The 20,371-nt window shown below is 50.0% G+C and overlaps 2 protein-coding genes across 3 annotated transcripts; one reads left to right on the top strand and one right to left on the bottom strand.

Annotated features, from left to right (window-relative positions):
• Positions 1–3,069: 3,069 nt before the first annotated feature.
• Positions 3,070–10,815, bottom strand: isy1 (ISY1 splicing factor homolog). The gene is made up of 11 exons (XM_072381395.1): positions 10,702–10,815; positions 10,091–10,113; positions 9,602–9,653; positions 9,440–9,505; positions 9,323–9,365; positions 7,534–7,646; positions 7,300–7,417; positions 7,100–7,222; positions 6,896–7,005; positions 4,649–4,738; positions 3,070–3,267 (listed from the first exon to the last, which is right to left on the bottom strand). The coding sequence occupies exons 1-11, from the start codon at positions 10,702–10,704 to the stop codon at positions 3,160–3,162; spliced, it is 849 nt and encodes a 282-aa protein (XP_072237496.1). The 5' UTR covers positions 10,705–10,815; the 3' UTR covers positions 3,070–3,159.
• Positions 10,816–11,832: 1,017 nt separating this feature from the next.
• On the top strand, positions 11,833–18,659 carry LOC140302875 (pyruvate dehydrogenase [acetyl-transferring]-phosphatase 1, mitochondrial-like). Of its 2 annotated transcripts, none has more exons than XM_072381394.1 (6): positions 11,833–12,093; positions 15,227–15,445; positions 15,511–15,939; positions 16,182–16,279; positions 16,442–17,010; positions 18,093–18,659. In XM_072381394.1, exons 2-6 carry the CDS (start codon positions 15,257–15,259, stop codon positions 18,359–18,361), a joined length of 1,554 nt encoding a protein of 517 aa, XP_072237495.1. In that variant the 5' UTR covers positions 11,833–12,093; positions 15,227–15,256; the 3' UTR covers positions 18,362–18,659. The 2 variants fall into 2 exon arrangements, with proteins under 2 accessions (XP_072237495.1, XP_072237494.1); XM_072381393.1 differs by having other exon boundaries at positions 11,834–12,106.
• Positions 18,660–20,371: the final 1,712 nt, after the last annotated feature.

Genomic DNA, 20,371 nt, shown 5'->3' with positions numbered 1-20,371 from the left:
CAGCCACAGGGCCCTGGTTCAGGGGCGACCCAACTCACCCGACACCTGAGAGGACCGGGCCGCCCCAGGCAGACAACCAAAGTAGGCCCTAATGCCCCCAGGAATGCGCCCGGGAGCCAAGACGCTTCCACGGGTTGGTGCAGCAGCGAGGGATTGACGGGGAGCTCTGATTCGATGAGAAGATCTGTGGCTGCCCTGTTCATCCAGAGGATCTGGAAGGTGCACCTCGTGTTCAGAGCTGTGAGATCTTGACCTTTTAAACCTGCAGTCGTGGACTTTAGCGCCTCCTTCAGGCACTTAGAGTAATAACACACCCTGCTGACCAGTAAAAATCCACGTTTGTCCTTCTCATCAACGTCTTTCTGTCTTTACTCCGAGTTTCTTCCTCCTGCAGCTCAGTTTGAACTATTTCCTGTGACTCCAGAAGCCATGAAGAAGAACACATGAATTAAACTGATGTGAAAGGTCTCTGGAGTTGTTTTGAAGAAGATTTGATGCCCATCAAGATTAAAAAGACATGACTCTGCAGCTGTTTCTGGTCTGAGTCGACAAACGATAAACTCGAACCAGCACCTTCCCAGAGATTAAAGCAGCTCCTGAGGAACAGCTCTCTCCATTCTCCTCTTGTGGTTGTCCACCACAGCGGTTGTTGTTTCTTCCTTCAGGGTTGTTTCCTGTCAGAACAACTACTTCTTCTACTGAATTACATCCACTCACAACGTAGCCTTTGCAGACCCCCACAGACGAGTTTATTCTGCGTCTTTTTAAAAGATTTTCTTCTATATTGAGCTGAAACCTGATGACTGGCGGCTGATGTCACCACAAACACTTGATGTGATCCTGGATTTAATGAAAACTCGATAGCGCGCATTCACTCATATGTTTTCCATTATTCTGAACAGATCAACCGGGCCTTATGTGTCTAAAGCAGGCAGATTTCACCAGAACAAGCCAGAATCTCATATTTCAGACTGGATTATGATCATATAATGGTTGACCTTCAATTTGACCTTCAACTCTCAGCACATTAACTCATATGTCTCTGTGTGGACCGGCAGCAGCTGGGCACCCATCAAAATTTCTTCAGTTTCATTTGTTCCTTTGTTCCTTCAGGCTGGACCCCAGAGAAAAGAGCAACAGCCAGGTTCAGGTTCAGGTTCAGGTTCTGGTTCAGGTTCAGGTTCTGGTACAGGTACAGGTTCAGGTTCAGGTTCTGGACCTAATAGACGCCAGCTGGTGAGACCAGACATGAGCCAGGACCGGTCCTGAGACTCCAACTCGACGCTCCCAGCTCGGGTTCAGGAGCAGAACCAGGATGTGTTTCTGCAGGAGGAAACTGAACTGAAGATCAGACATTTAGTTCAATGTTAGAACATCTTGCTCCATATCTGACAGATTTTACTTCCACTCCGTGTTTGTGTCAGATTTATTTCCAAAATCTGTTCAAACCAAAAGCTGCAGAGAAACAGCTGCTGATTGAATGCAGCTGACAGCAGTTTTCTCCTCACATGACAACACGTGCGCCCTTCTGTCATTAATCTGCCAATCACATGCTGCAGAATGCTGCCACCAATCAACCAATCAGCCGCCACGCTGACACCACCTGACAGAGACAGACGCGCCACTGTTGAGCAGCAGTTACAAACTGCCATTAAAAAAAAACACAAAGAAAGAAAGTGTGACTGGAAACAGTCGTTTTTATGCAGCAGAACTTCCTGTTTGCTGTGACATCAGCGTTACATCACTCATGACATCACGCATGTTGTAGGACAGCAACAGCAAGTTGTTTAGTTAGTTTCTGAGAATCAGAAACAGCTGGTGAGGAGGATCCAGGGCAGCTGAAGCAGCTGCTGTCTGCAGACCGAGTCTGAACTCTCAGACGCAGCAGAACACCTCTCAGGTGTACAAAATGTGTCGTGCCACCACTGCACATGCTCAGTAGACTTCACACCGTGATGACATCAAGGCTCCAGCGCTTCCTTTAACACAGGAGATGTTTGAGAAGGGCTGATGAAGTCTGGGCCGGTCTCAGACCCAGAAACACTGTTCTGCAGGTTCTGGCAGGTCGATCTTCTCTGGTCGTCAGATTCATGATGACGGTTATTTTCATTAATCATATTTTATTTCGATGAAGATTCTCAGTCTCAGGTCACGGTAACCAGAAGAGCTTAAATAGCTTAAATAAGGGAAACTGGACTTCTTCTTCTTCTTGGATCTTGAAGATGTTTCACCTCTCATCTGAAAGGCTTCTTCAGTTCTGAACAAGATGGTGGGGAATATCAGTTTATAAGCATTGGTCACTGAACTGACCAATGTCAGCACGTTGTTTGAGTCTTTGCCAGCTATGAACCAACAGCTCCACGAGCCCATGGCACAACAAAGGAGAGCCAGCTCTTCAGGTGGAGTCTTGACTCCACCTGCATCTGAAGGAAAAGGGACACCGAGGACAGTAATGTCCTCATTCTGCAGAGAAGACAGAAGGTCCGAGGGAGTCAAGGAAGCCATCTGTGTTAAACTGGAAAAACAATCTTAGAACAGAGGAGGTGGTCTCAGGTATCACCTGCCCAGCAGCTACAGGTTCAGTCGTTCACACCTTGGATGCTTTCAGGCAGGGACACGATTCAGAGGTGATCAGTCAGGGCTTCAGTAACGACCCTCTCTGCTTAGAAGCCGATACTCCCCACCATCCAGTTCAGAACTGAAGAAACTGAAGATCCTCAGCTTAGAAATATTTAACATAAAGACGTGAAGAAGAAGAAGATTTATGGCTCCATGATCCTGGTCTCCAAAATCAACTGAATAATTTGATGAAATGCTGATCCTCATCAGTTCTTATCCTCAGATGTTCTTATTGAACAGTGACGGCTCTGTGATGACGCCACATTTATTTGGTGTCTAAGCCTCTGAAGTTTGTCAGCAGACTGTTTAATTTATCAACAGGTTCATTAAGTTGTTAGAACGGTCACTTCCTCTTCTTCTGATGCACAACTTAACTTCTGCAGATTACAGATTACAAAAGAGCTTTGACTCTATTTCAGATGTTTCAACAAAACACAAACTCAACAATCAGACCCGAGGAAGGTTTTAATAAGAAAAACGTAGCAAAGAATTACGAACAGATATTTACAGCAGCAAACGAGTCGGAGACAGAAAAATGGGTCAGATTCCCAGCAGAGTTCTGGCCTCCTGACTCTGAGCCTGAAGAGTCTCACTGGCATAACGCTGCAAAAGCTCCATCTTCTTCCTCCTGACCAGAGCCTCCTCCACCTGAAAGAGAGTTCAGAGGCAGGTGGGTTAGAGTCAGAGAGAGGCGGGTCGGAGTCAGAGAGGCGAGTCAGAGTCGGAGAGAGGTGGGTCAGCGTCAGGGAGAGGCGGGTCAGGGAGAGGCGGGTCAGCGTCAGAGAGAGGCGGGTCAGGGAGAGGCGGGTCAGCGTCAGAGAGAGGCGGGTCAGGGTCAGAGAGAGGCGGGTCAGCGTCAGAGAGAGGCGGGTCAGCGTCAGAGAGAGGCGGGTCAGCGTCAGAGAGAGGCGGGTCAGCGTCAGAGAGAGGCGGGTCAGCGTCAGAGAGAGGCGGGTCAGGGAGAGGCGGGTCAGCGTCAGAGAGAGGCGGGTCAGCGTCAGAGAGAGGCGGGTCAGGGTCAGAGAGAGGCGGGTCAGCGTCAGAGAGAGGCGGGTCAGAGTCAGGGAGAGGTGGGTCGGATACCCCTTCGACTTAAAAATCGCCAGTGGCCAAATATACTTGTGAATTTGTGACGATTCCAGTAGGGTCAAAACAGCGGCTAACGTTAGCTCATAACAAAGGCAAACATAACCACCTCACATTCAGTGTATGTAAAAGTCAAAACGTTATTCGTACAATCACCGTCTGCTCAAAACCTGTCGATCAACACAAACATATTGGATCCGTCGTTTTCTGATCCCAATGAAGCACCGTTAAAGCCAGAAGCAGCAGCTGTACAAACGTGAAGTTATCCATTATTGTTGTTGCTGCTTCTTCTTCTTCATGTTGTTGCTGCTTCCATGTTTGCACCAAGGTGTATGGAAACTATGGCTGTCAAAGAATATTCTAAATTCAAATAGGTTTTAAAAACCAACATTCGGAGGTGAAACTTAATATTCGAACGTGTAAAAACACGTCTGTCTGCTTTGCGAGTCGGCGCACCGTCTGGCACAGCGTCACTGATGAAAGTTGACTTCCGTGAAGATGGCAGAACGTTCAGAGCCCAGAGCAGAGAAAGTGATTTTAACCTCCAAAAACATGAAAAGGCCTGTCTGGAAACACTTCGGATTTTGGTCAGTTGATCGAAAAATAGCGGTCGTATGCAAGCTAAACACGCTACAGTTAGCTTATCATTCGAGGGCGAGGTCTGCGTCTTGGCCATTAGTTCATTTACTTATTTTTGTGGAGGTAATATAATGTAAAATATGTTTAACTTAACGACATCAGTGACGTAATGACGTGGCTCCCCTTAGCTCCCGAGCTATGGAAAAGCAAACTGGTTCTCAGCTGTGAACCAGCTCTGGAGGCGCTTTGTGGGTCAGAGGCAGGCGACTGAAAGAACCAACTTCGCTCTGTGGGAACATGCTTGACCCGGTTTGGACTCCTTGAATCGATCCGGTGTGAGATGGAAGAGAAGTGTGTGTCTCACCTCTCTCTGCGAGGGAACAGGTACATGTGCGATGAAGGAGACTCCTCCCTCCTCTCCTTCATACTCCTCCCGACTCTCCAGATCATCAGGCTGCACAGAAACACAAATCAAACACTCCGTTACCTTCCAGGAACAGGAAACAGCTGGAAAAGTATGAGAACCACCGGGTAGAACAAAGAGGAACCTCCGATCAGGACACTACAGAAAATCCTACAGGAACACTTAGGAACCCAAGATAGAATCTCACAAACTTACTGATTGAACACTAAAGACCCTCCCACTGGAACACTAAAGAACCTCCCAATGGAACACTAAAGAACCTCCCACTGGAACACTAAAGACCCTCCCACTGGAACACTAAAGAACCTCCCACTGGAACATTAAAGAACCTCCCAATGGAACACTAAAGAACCTCCCAATGGAACACTAAAGACCCTCCCATACTGGAACACTAAAGACCCTCCCACTGGAACACTAAAGAACCTCCCACTGGAACACTAAAGAACCTCCCAATGGAACACTAAAGACCCTCCCATACTGGAACACTAAAGACCCTCCCACTGGAACACTAAAGAACCTCCCACTGGAACACTAAAGAACCTCCCACTGGAACACTAAAGAACCTCCCACTGGAACACTAAAGAACCTCCCAATGGAACACTAAAGACCCTCCCATACTGGAACACTAAAGACCCTCCCACTGGAACACTAAAGAACCTCCCACTGGAACACTAAAGAACCTCCCACTGGAACACTAAAGAACCTCCCACTGGAACACTAAAGAACCTCCCAATGGAACACTAAAGAACCTCCCACTGGAACACTAAAGAACCTCCCAATGGAACACTAAAGACCCTCCCATACTGGAACACTAAAGAACCTCCCATACTGGAACACTAAAGAACCTCCCACTGGAACACTAAAGAACCTCCCACTGGAACACTAAAGACCCTCCCACTGGAACATTAAAGAACCTCCCACTGGAACATTAAAGACCCTCCCACTGGAACCTCCCATACTGGAACACTAAAGAACCTCCCACTGGAACACTAAAGACCCTCCCACTGGAACATTAAAGAACCTCCCACTGGAACATTAAAGAACCTCCCACTGGAACACTAAAGACCCTCCCACTGGAACACTAAAGACCCTCCCACTGGAACACTAAAGAACCTCCCACTGGAACACTAAAGAACACTCCCACTGGAACCTCCCACTGGAACACTAAAGACCCTCCCACTGGAACCTCCCACTGGAACACTAAAGACCCTCCCACTGGAACATTAAAGAACCTCCCACTGGAACACTAAAGAACCTCCCACTGGAACACTAAAGACCCTCCCACTGGAACATTAAAGAACCTCCCACTGGAACACTAAAGACCCTCCCACTGGAACACTAAAGACCCTCCCACTGGAACCTCCCACTGGAACACTAAAGACCCTCCCACTGGAACACTAAAGAACCTCCCACTGGAACACTAAAGAACCTCCCACTGGAACCTCCCACTAGAACATTAAAGAACCTCCCACTGGAACATTAAAGAACCTCCCACTGGAATCTCCCACTGGAACACTAAAGAACCTCCCATACTTGAACACTAAAGAACCTCCCACTGGAACCTCCCACTGGAACACTAAAGACCCTCCCACTGGAACACTAAAGACCCTCCCACTGGAACACTAAAGAACCTCCCAATGGAACACTAAAGAACCTCCCACTGGAACCTCCCACTGGAACACTAAAGAACCTCCCACTGGAACACTAAAGAACCTCCCACTGGAACACTAAAGAACCTCCCACTGGAACACTAAAGACCCTCCCACTGGAACACTAAAGAACCTCCCACTGGAACACTAAAGAACCTCCCACTGGAACCTCCCACTGGAACACTAAAGAACCTCCCACTGGAACCTCCCACTGGAATACTAAAGAACCTCCCACTGGAACCTCCCACTGGAACACTAAAGACCCTCCCACTGGAACACTAAAGAACCTCCCAATGGAACACTAAAGAACCTCCCACTGGAACCTCCCACTGGAACACTAAAGAACCTCCCACTGGAACACTAAAGAACCTCCCACTGGAACACTAAAGAACCTCCCACTGGAACACTAAAGAACCTCCCATACTGGAACACTAAAGAACCTCCCACTGGAACACTAAAGAACCTCCCACTGGAACACTAAAGAACCTCCCACTGGAACACTAAAGAACCACGCTGAGCGTGGAACCTCGAGGTTGACCTCTTCGCTGTGGACTGTGTAGATGCTCTCCTCCTCTTCCTCCTCCGGTTTGTCTCCGGCCAGCCGAGACTCCTTCTCTGTTCTCCACTTCTGAACAGCCTCCATCACGGCTGGAACGCAGAACATGTTGGGCATCAGAAGACTTGGTTCTAAACCAGCAGTGATGTCATCATCTGACGCCACACCTCCTCGGGTTTCGCTCACCTTGTTTCTCGTACTGCGTCTCCAGAGGGAGCAGCACGCCGTCGTCTTCGTCCCGGTAGCCGTAGTACTCAGCATCCACTTCCTTCATCAGTTCCCCCCTCGTCTTCCTCTGCGCCGGAGTAGCTGGGGGGGTCACATGACCGGTGAGCACCACTCAGCAGAGGGTTTCCATGGAAACAGGACATAATGCTGATACCTACGCTCTTTCTCGAACAGCTCCCTGACCCCCGGCAGGTCCCGGGCCGCTCCAAAGTACTTGTATCCCCGGTTCCCCGGAACCTCCTTCCCCTCGTGGTCCAACATCCTCGGCCCGATGCGCTGCAACACAGACGTGATTCAATCAATCTGTTCAATCAGCGTAATCAATCGATCAGATGACATGTGACTGCTCTCCACCGCCACCATCGGCCGAGTCATCATCGGCTGTTGATTACCCCGTAGTCGGGTCCACCGAGCTCTTTGATCCGGACCTCCCAGTGACCTTTTTCTCTGAGCAGCTTATTGATCTCATCGTTCAGATCCCGAATCCGGAACTCTCCGAGACCAGCTGGAAGACAAGTCCAAACCAGTGAGACGGGTCAGAGACAGACAGACGGGTCAGAGACAGACAGACGGGTCAGAGACAGTGAGACGGGTCAGAGACAGACAGACGGGTCAGAGACAGTGAGCCGGGTCAGAGACAGACAGACGGGTCAGAGACAATGAAACGGGTCAGAGACAGTGAGACGGGTCAGAGACAGTGAGACGGGTCAGAGACAGACAGGTGGGTCAGAGACAATGAAACGGGTCAGAGACAGACAGATGGGTCAGAGACAGGCAGGCGGGTCAGAGATAGTGAGACGGGTCAGAGACAGACAGACGGGTCAGAGACAGTGAGAAGGGTCAGAGACAGACAGACGGGTCAGAGACAGACAGACGGGTCAGAGACAGTGAGCCGGGTCAGAGACAGACAGGCGGGTCAGAGACAGACAGACGGGTCAGAGACAATGAGACGGGTCAGAGACAGACAGACGGGTCAGAGACAGACAGACGGGTCAGAGACAGACAGACGGGTCAGAGACAATGAAACGGGTCAGAGACAATGAAACGGGTCAGAGACAGACAGACGGGTCAGAGACAGACAGACGGGTCAGAGACAGACAGACGGGTCAGAGACAATGAAACGGGTCAGAGACAGACAGACGGGTCAGAGACAGACAGACGGGTCAGAGACAGACAGGCGGGTCAGAGACAGTGAGACGGGTCAGAGACAGACAGACGGGTCAGAGACAGACAGACGGGTCAGAGACAATGAAACGGGTCAGAGACAGACAGACGGGTCAGAGACAGACAGACGGGTCAGAGACAGACAGGCGGGTCAGAGACAGACAGGCGGGTCAGAGACAGACAGACGGGTCAGAGACAGTGAGACGGGTCAGAGACAGACAGACGGGTCAGAGACAGACAGACGGGTCAGAGACAATGAAACGGGTCAGAGACAGACAGACGGGTCAGAGACAGACAGACGGGTCAGAGACAGACAGGCGGGTCAGAGACAGACAGGCGGGTCAGAGACAGACAGACGGGTCAGAGACAATGAAACGGGTCAGAGACAGACAGACGGGTCAGAGACAGACAGGCGGGTCAGAGACAGACAGACGGGTCAGAGACAGACAGACGGGTCAGAGACAGACAGGCGGGTCAGAGACAGACAGGCGGGTCAGAGACAGACAGACGGGTCAGAGACAATGAAACGGGTCAGAGACATACAGATGGGTCAGAGACAGACAGACGGGTCAGAGACAGACAGACGGGTCAGAGACAGTGAGACGGGTCAGAGACAGACAGGCGGGTCAGAGACAGACAGACGGGTCAGAGACAATGAAACGGGTCAGAGACAGACAGACGGGTCAGAGACAGGCAGGCGGGTCAGAGATAGTGAGACGGGTCAGAGACAGACAGACGGGTCAGAGACAGTGAGAAGGGTCAGAGACAGACAGACGGGTCAGAGACAGTGAGACGGGTCAGAGACAGACAGACGGGTCAGAGACAGACAGACGGGTCAGAGACAGACAGACGGGTCAGAAACAGACAGACGGGTCAGAGACAGTGAGACAAGTCAGAGATAGTGAGACGGGTCAGAGATAGTGAGACAAGTCAGAGATAGTGAGACGGGTCAGAGACAGACAGACGGGTCAGAGACAGACAGACGGGTCAGAGACAGACAGACGGGTCAGAACTCACCATTCTGGATCTGAGCAACTTTCTTTGAAATCTCGCTGATGATCTGAAACAGTCACAGAAATCAATGTCAACACATCCACCAACACACAGAACCACACTACAGAACTGGGTCGGTACCTGACGTCTCCATTTTTCAGCTTTGGGAAGTTCACTGCACTCTGAAGCCAGAAATGGTCTCCTCTCCTGCAGACAAACGGATCAGTACCAGATAAATGGGTCAGAATCAGATAAATGGGTCAGAATCAGACAGACACTTCTTAAAATCCAGTAGAGCCCAACCTTGACTTTTCCTTCCTCCAGTTGAGCCTGTCTGAAGCGGGCCAGAGCCGTCCTGGAAGAGAGCGGGGGAACAAATGAACCAATCAGGACCAAACAGAACCAAACAGAACCACAGTTTGATGTCACAGGAACACTCAGTGTGTTCCTTGGTTATTATTAATCCATCTACAGGACGCCAACATAAGATCAAAGTTCTGATGATGAAGGTCCAGGTGGGAGTAGCCTACGAACAGCTGATTGGTCCACACCGACCTGACCATGAACAGGCATCATCAGCATGACCACGCCCCCCAAAAACCCACCTGAGCGTAAGCTCCTACCTGTCCTCCGGCTCATGAGCCTGAAGGTAAAGTTCTGCCACAGTTACCAACAGAACCTGTTGTGAGACAGACCCAGAACAGCCAGGTGTCTGCAGCCAATCTCAGAGTAGGACCTGCACCGTGCACGCGCACGGGCACAAACACACACACACAAACACATAATACTCACATGGCCTTCTCAGCGTTCCTCGCCTGCAAAAACAGAGACAACATGGGTCAAACACGTCATCACTACGTCATCAGGGTCAGCTGACCTGAGCAGGTAAATGGACTGTACCTGTATAGCCCTTTTCTAGTCTAACCGACCACTCAAAGCGCTTCTAACACTACATGCCACATTCACACGCACTCATACAGCACAGTCTTAAGGCTATACTTCAGGTGAAGTTGCTACAACCAGACTCCATTCATAAATCTGCTGCTTTTACAGCCACTGTGTGACAGGTTCTGAGGCCAAACTCTGATCAGCAAGTCATACATTCTTTGTAAAATAACTGCAGCCAGCTCAAACCAAACTCCATTAAAAAAAAATGTGATTTTAACTCGGCCAGAGTACCGCAGCTGGACGGAACCAAACTGAGAAATTAAAACAGAACAATTGTGTCCACAGAACAGTTCGTCTTGGTTTTTGAGCCCCGAACTTTTCACCCGTTGAATATAACCGAACATGTTAGCACTGGAAAGAGCTAACGAGCTAAACCTGGTTAATATGTCTCGTTAACACTGAAGTAAGCTAACAGGCTACGCGTGGTTAACAGGTTATCAGGCTGGGGGTCTCACCATGTCCGCAGATTCTCAACTTTTGTCCAAAGATGTTCAGAAACACGAAAATTACGACCAACTATGGACCAAAAACTAAAAAACGACCAACACACGCCGTCCAAACAGGAAATACGTCATCCGCTTCTATTTCCGGTACCGACACTGCCCCCTATTGAGGGTGCCGTTTAGTGCAGGTTATGTTCCTGAACAAACAGCCTCTGAGTCACGTGTCGCTCAGTTCATCACAATCTGACCTAAAATGATCAGATGTTGGAGTTTTAATCCGTAAAATTTAACCACAACACAAATCTGAGTTTAATCTGTAAAATATTTCAGCCAACATGGAAGTTAATCTGAACTAATCTGGACCAGAACCGGAACACCTTCAAGATCCAGCTCATCTCAGAGGGACAGAAAGACAGTGGACACGTGTTCTGTGGGCAGATGAGTCCACGTTTCAGCTGCTTCTGGGAAAAACTGATGAGAAAGAGCATCCAGCTGTTCTCAGAAGAAGGTTTAAAGCCAGCGTCTGTGATGGTCTGGGGCTGCATCAGAGTCCATGGCATGGAGGGCTTCATCTGGGTGAAGGTACCACTGATGCACAGCTGGATGTTGGAGTTCTGGAGAGACAGATGCTGCCATCAAGGTGACTTCTGTGGTTATTTCAGCAGGACGATGCCAGACCTCATTCTGCAGGACTTCCAGCAGCTTCAGACACACAGAGTGTGTGAGCTCGGCTGCCTGCCTGCAGTCCACATCTGGCTCCTGCTGCAGATGTTGGAGCATCATGAAGAGGAGAACCAGACAACAGCAACCAGGGACTGCTGAGCAGCTGGAATCTGGGATTCAGCAGGAATGGACTCAGATTCCTGTGAAAAACTCAGTTCAAAGCATTAAAAAGAGTCATTAAATGAAGGTGAAGGAACACGATGGAACAACTTTCACAGAGTGTTGCTGCTTCAGATCCTGGATTTGGTTCTGTTTTCTGAATCCAAAGAAGTTGATGAAGAGTGTGTGAGCTCAACTCCCATTTAGCTGATTCAGGATGAATAAATCTCTGTGTTACAGAACAGATGAATATTAAAATCATCAGTGAGAATAAATCTTGAACAGCCTCCATCTGAATCTGTGTGAGTTTCCCTCACAACATTTTAAAGTCAGGACGTTCAGAACGTTTTGTTCTGAACTTCACTCAGGTGCAGGGGAACAGCAGCAGGTTTATTGGTGACCGATTAGTGAGAAACTGGAGCTGCCAAAGGTCAGAGAGTGAAGGATTCCTGCGTGAAACCAGAAGGAACCAGGAAGTAGGCGGCTCCAACAAACAGTCCCGACGTCTGTTCTGAGATCAGCCGGCTTTAAAGGCAGCTGCACAGTCTACAGCCAGGTGAACGCCACAGGTGAACGCCACAGGTGAACGCCACAGGTGAGTGTTGAACAGAGCTCAGACCAACCTCTGGTTCTGTCCTGCTGGGTCCATTTAAACACTCGGCCTTTGTTTCCCCGACAAAAGTCATTCAAAGAGAGTCGAGCTTCCAGGTGAGGCAGCTGGTCAGGTCAGGTCAGGTGACCAGGACCAGATGTTTACATAGGAAGAACACGTGCACGTTACCTGGCCTCAGACCATGTGTGTGCACGGCGGAGCAGGAAGCTGGGAAAGGGTTAATAATGACTGTGACTTCATCAGTTCTCCGTTAAAAACAGATTGTTCTAAATGATGATAATAAGAACAATAATAATACGTTTATTTCAGCAGCAGCTTTTAAAAACAGAGGCTACAAAGTGCTCTGACAGAGCAGCTGAGGATAAAGAAACAAACAAATAATGTCAAATATGCAAAACAGTTCAAATAAATAACTCAAAGAGATGAATGTCCGTCTATAAAAATGGTTTGAAGAAGTGATTTAAAAGAAGTCTCTGACTCTGAGCCTCAGGCGGGTCCTTCCAAAGTCTAGGGGGCCAGATATGAAAGGGTCCCCGATCCCGAGGATCTAAGGCTGCGAAGTGGCTCATATGGGGTCAGCCAGACCTTTAGGGGTCAGCCAGACCTTTAGGGGCTTTAAAAGTGATCAATAAAGTCTCTGAATCAGTTCTAAAGTGTACAGCCAGCCAGGACTGAATCCCAGCTGATGCTTTCTGGACCAGCTGGAGACAGAAGAGGGATTTCTGTCGGATACCTACAACAATCCATCCAAAACCGGGGGGTAAAACAGTGGTTTTATTTTGGAGACTGTTCTAAACTGAATAAAACAGGATTGGAACTTAATATACGGGTGAAGTCTGAACCAAAGTGTAAATTAATGATGAGGTGGCTGGAGTTTGAGGGGCTGAACACCGACATCAGATGCAGAAAATGTTCTGTTCCATCCAGCAGATGAAATCATTCAGACCTTCAAATACAGCAGCTGATGACTCTGTCCCGGGGAAGCATATCAGCAGAGAATCAATTGGACATAATCAGAGCCTACGGTACATGCTGTGGAAGATGTTAAAATAGTCTGAAATGATTAAAACTCAGGCAACAGCAGGTGATTCAGAACCATGCAGAAACCTGACAGAAACTCCTTCATTCATGTTGTTTTCAGCCATAAAAGCTGAAAGTTGGTTTGTAACCACTTTTTAAAAGTCTTTTTGGGAGCAGACACAGTCATTGTGGAGTTTTTGGGGGGTTAGCAGCAGGTGGGAAGCTGCAGAGAAGCGTGTAAGACTACAACTGCATCCTGGTCTCAACCCTGGGTTGTCATCTTTTTGGATGACTAATAATCCGTCCATATTTCTAGAAATGAGAGCCGCTCCTTCTAAAGTGGGATGGAGGCCGTCTCTCCTAATCAAACCAGGTTATTCCCAGAAAGATTGCCAATGATCTATGGAGCCCACGTTGTTTGCTGGACACCATCTAGAGGAGGACATGCAGCTAAACATGTCATCACTGGCCAGATTTGGCAGGGGTCCAGAGAAAACCACAGAGTCCGATATTGTTTTGGCAACATTAATTTTAGTGACCTCCGATTGGCGTAACCAGGTGTCATTACCCCCCACATGAATAACTATTTTACTGTATTTACGCTTATCATTATGTTTTTATGTATTTATCAGACGCTTTTATCCATAGCGACTTACAAATGAAGATATAACAGCTCTATAAAAAGCTAACAATAAGCTACATAGAAGGAACCCAGGAGTCCGACTCTGTCAGAGGGGACAGAGTAGAGATAGGGTGCAGGCATAGAAGGAAGTGCAGAAAGATAAAGGGCAGAGATAGAGGGGGGAGGGAAGTACAAGGTAAGTGCTGGGATAGGAGATGCTCTCTGAAGAGCTGGGTTTTCAGGAGCTTCTTGAAGATAGACAGGGACGCCCCTGTTCTGGTAGCGCTCGGTAGGTCATTCCACCATCGTGGGACGACACATGAACAGAGTTTGGATTGTCTTAGGCGTGGTGTAGGAGCTGCTAGACGACAATCCTGGGACCAACGGAGGGACCCAGTTGGGACAGAAGCCTTTGCAAGAGCATTCAAGTAGATGGAGCCGTTCCATTAAGCTCTTTGTAGCTAACATCAGGGACTTGAACCTGATGCGGGCGGCTAAGGGCAGCCAGAGGAGCTCAATGAACAGAGGGGGGACGTGTTCTTTTAGGCTGATCCAAGACCAGACGCACCGCCGCGTTCTGGACCATCTGCAGAGGTTTCACAGGCTGGAGACCAGTTAGGAAACCAGTTAGGAGACCAGTTAGGAGAGCAGTTAGGAAACCAGTTAGGAAACCAGTTAGGAGACCAGTTAGGAGAGTGTTGCTGTAGTCAAGGTGGGAGGTGACCATGACCTGCACCACTCTGGCCCATTTGACTACGGTCACTGGTGTCTCTAAAGCCACGTTTCTGACTATAGAGCTGCCAATATCCAGGGTTTTGTCCTCTGCGGGTGTGCCGCTGAGTGGGGAAAAGCTGTGGACAGGTTGATGGTGAACCACAGGCTTGACTTTAGGGCTATGCCTCCTCTTCCTGGCCGTTACCCAGCCAGCGTGGGGTCCCGGCTGCTCGGGGCAAGCTAGGGTTCAGCTAACTGGATCAGTGGCTCCACACTGGCTACAGGGACCTGCTAAGCTATTGTGTGGGTTTCAAAGGTGTGGACCCGAGATTCCACTTTGGATAATATTGCCTCCAAAAGAATGTACCTTGTACCATTATTGCTAAAGGAGGCAGAGGAGTAACTAAACATCTGACACATGGAACAAGAGAAGGCTGGAGATGGAGGGAGAGAACTGGTAGAAATTAAACAAATAGTGTGATTGGATTGTGTGTTCTGAGGAATTTATTCATCCCAGAGAAGTGAGAAGTTCCACAGAACACAAACAAGGATACAGGAAGTGATGCAGTACGTCTTACCACGAAGCGTCCTGGATTCAGGAGTCAGGGACACAGATTCTGCTTTTAGAAAATCTAGGAACCACTGAGATCAAAGTGCTTTGTTAGGGAAACAGGTGAATCGTTCTGCCTGTTTGGACTTCATGGATCAGTTCAGGTATTTCTGATGTTTCTGCTCATCACTTTCAGGCTTCCTTCTTCTGGTTCTGCTGAGTGGCCATGTTGGGACGGACCGGAACCATCAGAGACCGCTGCAGGTTTGGGCTCCAGCAGCGTCGCTCCCTGCCCGCCTGTCCCCCTCTGCCTGAGCTCCCCGGACTCCATTACCCATCAGGCATTGAGAGAAGGTTCCAGGTGGGACAGGAGGTGGGGCAGATGGGTTCAGCTCAGGTGAACCGGATCTTAAAGGTGAGAACGAAAACTTTCAAAGAGTTTCATCTACAGACGCCATCATGTTCATCATCTGTTTGCAGGCCAACGAGTACAGCCACACCTTCCCACGAAGCCCCGCCTCCCACGGTGTTCTGGGTTTCCATAGCAACATGCTGCCATCCAACCACCCTTGTGAGGACCGCCGGAGCAGCGCCACCTGCCTGCCGGGCCGCGGCGGTGTCCTGTTCGGTGTATTTGATGGTCACGCAGGTCCAGCTTGTGCACACGCCATCAACCAGAGGCTCTTCTACTACATCACCGTGGCGATGCTGCCACTGAGGACACTGCGGGAGCTGGAGAGCGCCGTGGAGGAGGAGCGGGCTGTGCCGCCGCTGCTGGAATGGCACAAATATCCCCAGGACCACACCTGCCTCGACGGGTCAACCATCTCCTTCCAGAGCCTCCGAAACTACTGGCAGGAGAGACTAGAGGACGGCGAGGAGGATGGCGAGGAGAGTGGCGAGGATGAGGTAACCAGGTGTTCCAAATCCACACACACCTGAACCAGAGAGACCCAAACCTACAATTACCAGAACCAGAGAGACCGTAACCCACACACACTAGAACCAGACACATATTAAACATGTTTATTAAAGAGAGCTGAACCCAGTGGATCAAGTCTCTGTGACCCAGCTTCTGAGTTAGGCTCCGCCCCCTCCAGTGTTTCACATGTGATGACCTAATTTCCTCTCTCTTCTTTGATTGGCTGCAGGATGACAGAATGACATCAGCGTTGGTCACCGCTTTCCGGCGCCTTGACTACGACCTGTCTGTGGAGGCCCAGGTCCACCTGTCCCTGTCCTCACCCAGGTCTGTGCTCTCAGTTCTGGCTCAGAAGGTTCTCTGTAGAACCTTTAATACATTGGAACCCACAGGTCCAGTTTGTAGGATCTGTCCCACCTCCTGTGGTGTAAATAAATGTTTGGTTTCACCGTCTGAAACTTCCAGCGGTTTAAATTTCTCTGTCCACAGACGGGTGTCCCTTCCTGGGGAGGGTTTGCCTTTTTCCTCCCCCCTCCGGGTCGCGCTGTCTGGCTCCACCGCCTGTGTCATCCACGTCTCCAACGGCGTCCTTCACGTGGCCAACCTTGGCGACAGCCGAGCCATCCTGGGAGTTCAGGAGGCGGAAGGGAGTTGGACGGCGGTCAGCCTCACTAATGACCACAATGCTGAAAACCCAGACGAGCTGCAAAGGATTCTGGGAGAGCACCCGCCCTCGGAGCAGAGGACGGTGGTCCGGCACGACCGCCTTCTGGGTCTACTGCTGCCCTTCAGGGCATTCGGAGATGTCCGCTTCAAATGGAAGGCAGAGATGCTGAACCGAGTGTATGAAACAAGACCGGACGTCCTGTCTGCGGTCAATGAGGCGGTCCGGACGATGCCGCCACACTACCTGACCCCTCCTTACCTGAGCGCCGAGCCAGAGGTCACGCGACACCTCATCAGACCCGCAGACAAGTTTGTGGTCCTGGCGACAGATGGACTATGGGAGCTGATGCACCGACAGAAGGTGGTCCAGCTGGTTGGAGAACAGCTGACAGGTTAGAGACAGAGGCTACAAAGTGGCGTCACCTGAACAGTCCAAAGCTGAGCTGCTCAGTCGTGTTTCAGCTCCAGATGTTCATAAGTTTCATCAGTGCAATAGAGACGGGGTTCGGAAGTGGCCAAGCCTGCCGAGTCTCATGAAAAGAAGCAGTTATTGCACGCCAAGTCATTTGGTGTGTTACTACAACACTTTTTATAACTCCTGACTGGCGGTCTGTAGCTCAGATGTAACGCCTGACTGGCGGTCTGTAGCTCAGATGTAGCGCCTGACTGGCGGTCTGTAGTTTAGATGTAGCGCCTGACTGGCGGTCTGTAGCTCAGATGTAGCGCCTGACTGGCGGTCTGTAGTTTAGCTGTAGCGCCTGACTGGCGGTCTGTAGTTTAGCTGTAGCGCCTGACTGGCGGTCTGTAGTTTAGATGTAGCGCCTGACTGGCGGTCTGTAGTTCAGATGTAGCGCCTGACTGGCGGTCTGTAGTTCAGACGTAGCGCCTGACCGGCGGTCTGTAGCTCAGACGTAGCGCCTGACCGGCGGTCTTTAACTCAGACGTAGCACCTGACCGGCGGTCTTTAGCTCAGACGTAGCACCTGACCGGCGGTCTTTAGCTCAGACGTAGCACCTGACCGGCGGTCTTTAGCTCAGACGTAGCTCCTGACTGGCGGTCTGTAGTTTAGATGTAGCGCCTGACTGGCGGTCTGTAGCTCAGATGTAGCGCCTGACTGGCGGTCTGTAGTTTAGATGTAGCGCCTGACTGGCGGTCTGTAGTTCAGATGTAGCGCCTGACTGGCGGTCTGTAGTTCAGACGTAGCGCCTGACCGGCGGTCTGTAGCTCAGACGTAGCGCCTGACCGGCGGTCTGTAGCTCAGATGTAGCGCCTGACCGGCGGTCTTTAGCTCAGACGTAGCACCTGACCGGCGGTCTTTAGCTCAGACGTAGCACCTGACCGGCGGTCTTTAGCTCAGACGTAGCTCCTGACTGGCGGTCTGTAGCTCAGATGGCGGTCAGGTTGAGCTCTGTTACCACCTGATCTTCAGGCAGGAAGCGGATCCTGAGCATGTGTGTTGGTGTTTGTTACGCAGGTCTTCAGCAGCAGAGACCCATCGTTCCCACTGAGAACATGACACTTGGCGGCCTACAGCGCCTCCTGTTGGAGAGGAGGGGACGCGTCCTGTCAGTGCTGGAGGACCAGAACGCCGCCACCCACCTGCTGCGCCACACACTGGGAGACGACGGCTACGGAGCGGTGGCCCCGAACCGCCTGGCCAAGATGCTGAGCCTGCCGACAGAACTGGCCCGCAGGTACCGCGATGACATCACCATCACTGTCATCCACCTGAGTGAGCTCTGACACCTGTAGCAGCTGACCAGTCAGCAGCGTCCGGCTGCCTGCGGCGCGTCTTCATCAGGAGGATGAAACAGACTCTGTCAAAGGTCACATGACCTTTACCTCATTTTGAACTCACTGGACTCCTATATTTGTATCTTTGCTCTTCCTAACCGAGAGGTGAGCAGAACAGGTGAAGGGACGGTGTTTTTAAATGTCTCTACGGCTCTTCTGTGAAATGGTGAAGATCACTTATCAGTGATCAATAGAAATATAATCTGATTAAACAGCCTGATGTTCCCTCTGACTGTAAAAATAAAGATAATTGACTGTTACCATCTCGTTAATCTACAGTTTGCAGCGTATAAACCTGTAACTCATCACTTTATTGATGAGAAAATCCTCCTATGGCTCCGCCCCCCCATGTGGCAAATGACCTCTGAACTCCAAAAGGTCCAACCAAGTGTTGATGGCAAAGAACAGCTTAGTTGAAAAACTACAAGTAGTATTTAACCATGACGTGTGCATGTGAATAAGAACATATGAACCTTGTTGAGATTTGGTGAGTAATGATAAAACGAAAGCCAACATTTTTAGAAAGAGTCAAGTGGTGCAGCTCAGTCTCTGCTGAGTTTCAGCTTTTCTTCATTGGCTCCCTGTTAAATTCAGAATAGATTTTAAGATTCTTCTCCTCACATATAAAGCTCTTAATGACCGAGCTCCATCACATCTTAAAGATCTCACAGTTGGATATTTCCCCAACAGAGCACTTTGCTCTCAGGCTGCAGGTTTCCTTGTGGTTCCCAGAGTTTCTAAAAGCAGAATGGGAGGCAGAGCCTTCAGTTATCAGGCCCCTAAAAGCAGAATGGGAGGCAGAGCCTTCAGTTATCAGGCCCCTAAAAGCAGAATGGGAGGCAGAGCCTTCAGTTATCAGGCCCCTAAAAGGAGAATGGGAGGGAGAGCCTTCAGTTATCAGGCCCCTAAAAGCAGAATGGGAGGCAGAGCCTTCAGTTATCAGGCCCCTAAAAGCAGAATGGGAGGCAGAGCCTTCAGTTATCAGGCCCCTAAAAGCAGAATGGGAGGCAGAGCCTTCAGTTATCAGGCCCCTAAAAGCAGAATGGGAGGCAGAGCCTTCAGTTATCAGGCCCCTAAAAGCAGAATGGGAGGCAGAGCCTTCAGTTATCAGGCCCCTAAAAGCAGAATGGGAGGCAGAGCCTTCAGTTATCAGGCCCCTAAAAGCAGAATGGGAGGCAGAGCCTTCAGTTATCAGGCCCCTAAAAGCAGGATGGGAGGCAGAGCCTTCAGTTATCAGGCCCCTAAAAGCAGAATGGGAGGCAGAGCCTTCAGTTATCAGGCCCCTAAAAGCAGAATGGGAGGCAGAGCCTTCAGTTATCAGGCCCCTAAAAGCAGAATGGGAGGCAGAGCCTTCAGTTATCAGGCCCCTAAAAGCAGAATGGGAGGCAGAGCCTTCAGTTATCAGGCCCCTAAAAGCAGAATGGGAGGCAGAGCCTTCAGTTATCAGGCCCCTAAAAGCAGAACGGGAGGCAGAGCCTTCAGTTATCAGGCCCCTAAAAGCAGAATGGGAGGCAGAGCCTTCAGTTATCAGGCCCCTAAAAGCAGAACGGGAGGCAGAGCCTTCAGTTATCAGGCCCCTAAAAGCAGAATGGGAGGCAGAGCCTTCAGTTATCAGGCCCCTAAAAGCAGAATGGGAGGCAGAGCCTTCAGTTATCAGGCCCCTCTCTGTGGAACCAGCTGCCAGTTTGGCTTCAGGAAGCAGACACCCTCTCTACCTTTAAGATCAGGCTGAAACTTTCCTTTCTGATAAAGCTTATAGTTAGGGATGGCTCAGGTGAGCCTGAAACATCCCATAGTTCTGCTGCTATAGGCCCAGCCTGCTGGGGGAGCTCCCATGATGCACCTCTCCTCCCTCCATGTACAGATGACATCATTGCTGTCATTAACTTGTGTTTCTCTCTCTCAGCAGGTGTCTCTGGCCTGGTGTTACGCTGCTTGTTGTCCCCTCTTTCCTGTCCT

Source organism: Leuresthes tenuis, unplaced genomic scaffold (genome assembly GCF_036924035.1).
Source record: "Leuresthes tenuis unplaced genomic scaffold, fLeuTen1.0.hap1 SCAF_3, whole genome shotgun sequence".
Taxonomy (NCBI): domain Eukaryota; kingdom Metazoa; phylum Chordata; class Actinopteri; order Atheriniformes; family Atherinopsidae; genus Leuresthes; species Leuresthes tenuis.
Note: the sequence above shows the minus strand (reverse complement) of the source record. Positions and strands in the feature narration are given on the sequence as shown.

What these genes read in the sequence shown, in the direction of transcription:
- isy1 (XM_072381395.1), bottom strand. An exon ending in ACACAGTCCACAGCGAAGAG is followed by an intron (nt 4,739 to 6,895) that starts GTCAACCTCGAG and finishes GTTTCTGTGCAG; the next exon opens with CCTGATGATCTGGAGAGTCG. An exon ending in CTGTTCCCTCGCAGAGAGAG is followed by an intron (nt 3,268 to 4,648) that starts GTGAGACACACA and finishes ACTCTCTTTCAG; the next exon opens with GTGGAGGAGGCTCTGGTCAG.
- LOC140302875 (XM_072381394.1), top strand. Translation starts at nt 15,257, where the DNA reads ATGTTGGGACGGACCGGAACCATCAGAGACCGCTGCAGGTTTGGGCTC. An exon ending in AGGTGAACCGGATCTTAAAG is followed by an intron (nt 15,446 to 15,510) that starts GTGAGAACGAAA and finishes ATCTGTTTGCAG; the next exon opens with GCCAACGAGTACAGCCACAC. An exon ending in GGTTGGAGAACAGCTGACAG is followed by an intron (nt 17,011 to 18,092) that starts GTTAGAGACAGA and finishes TTTGTTACGCAG; the next exon opens with GTCTTCAGCAGCAGAGACCC.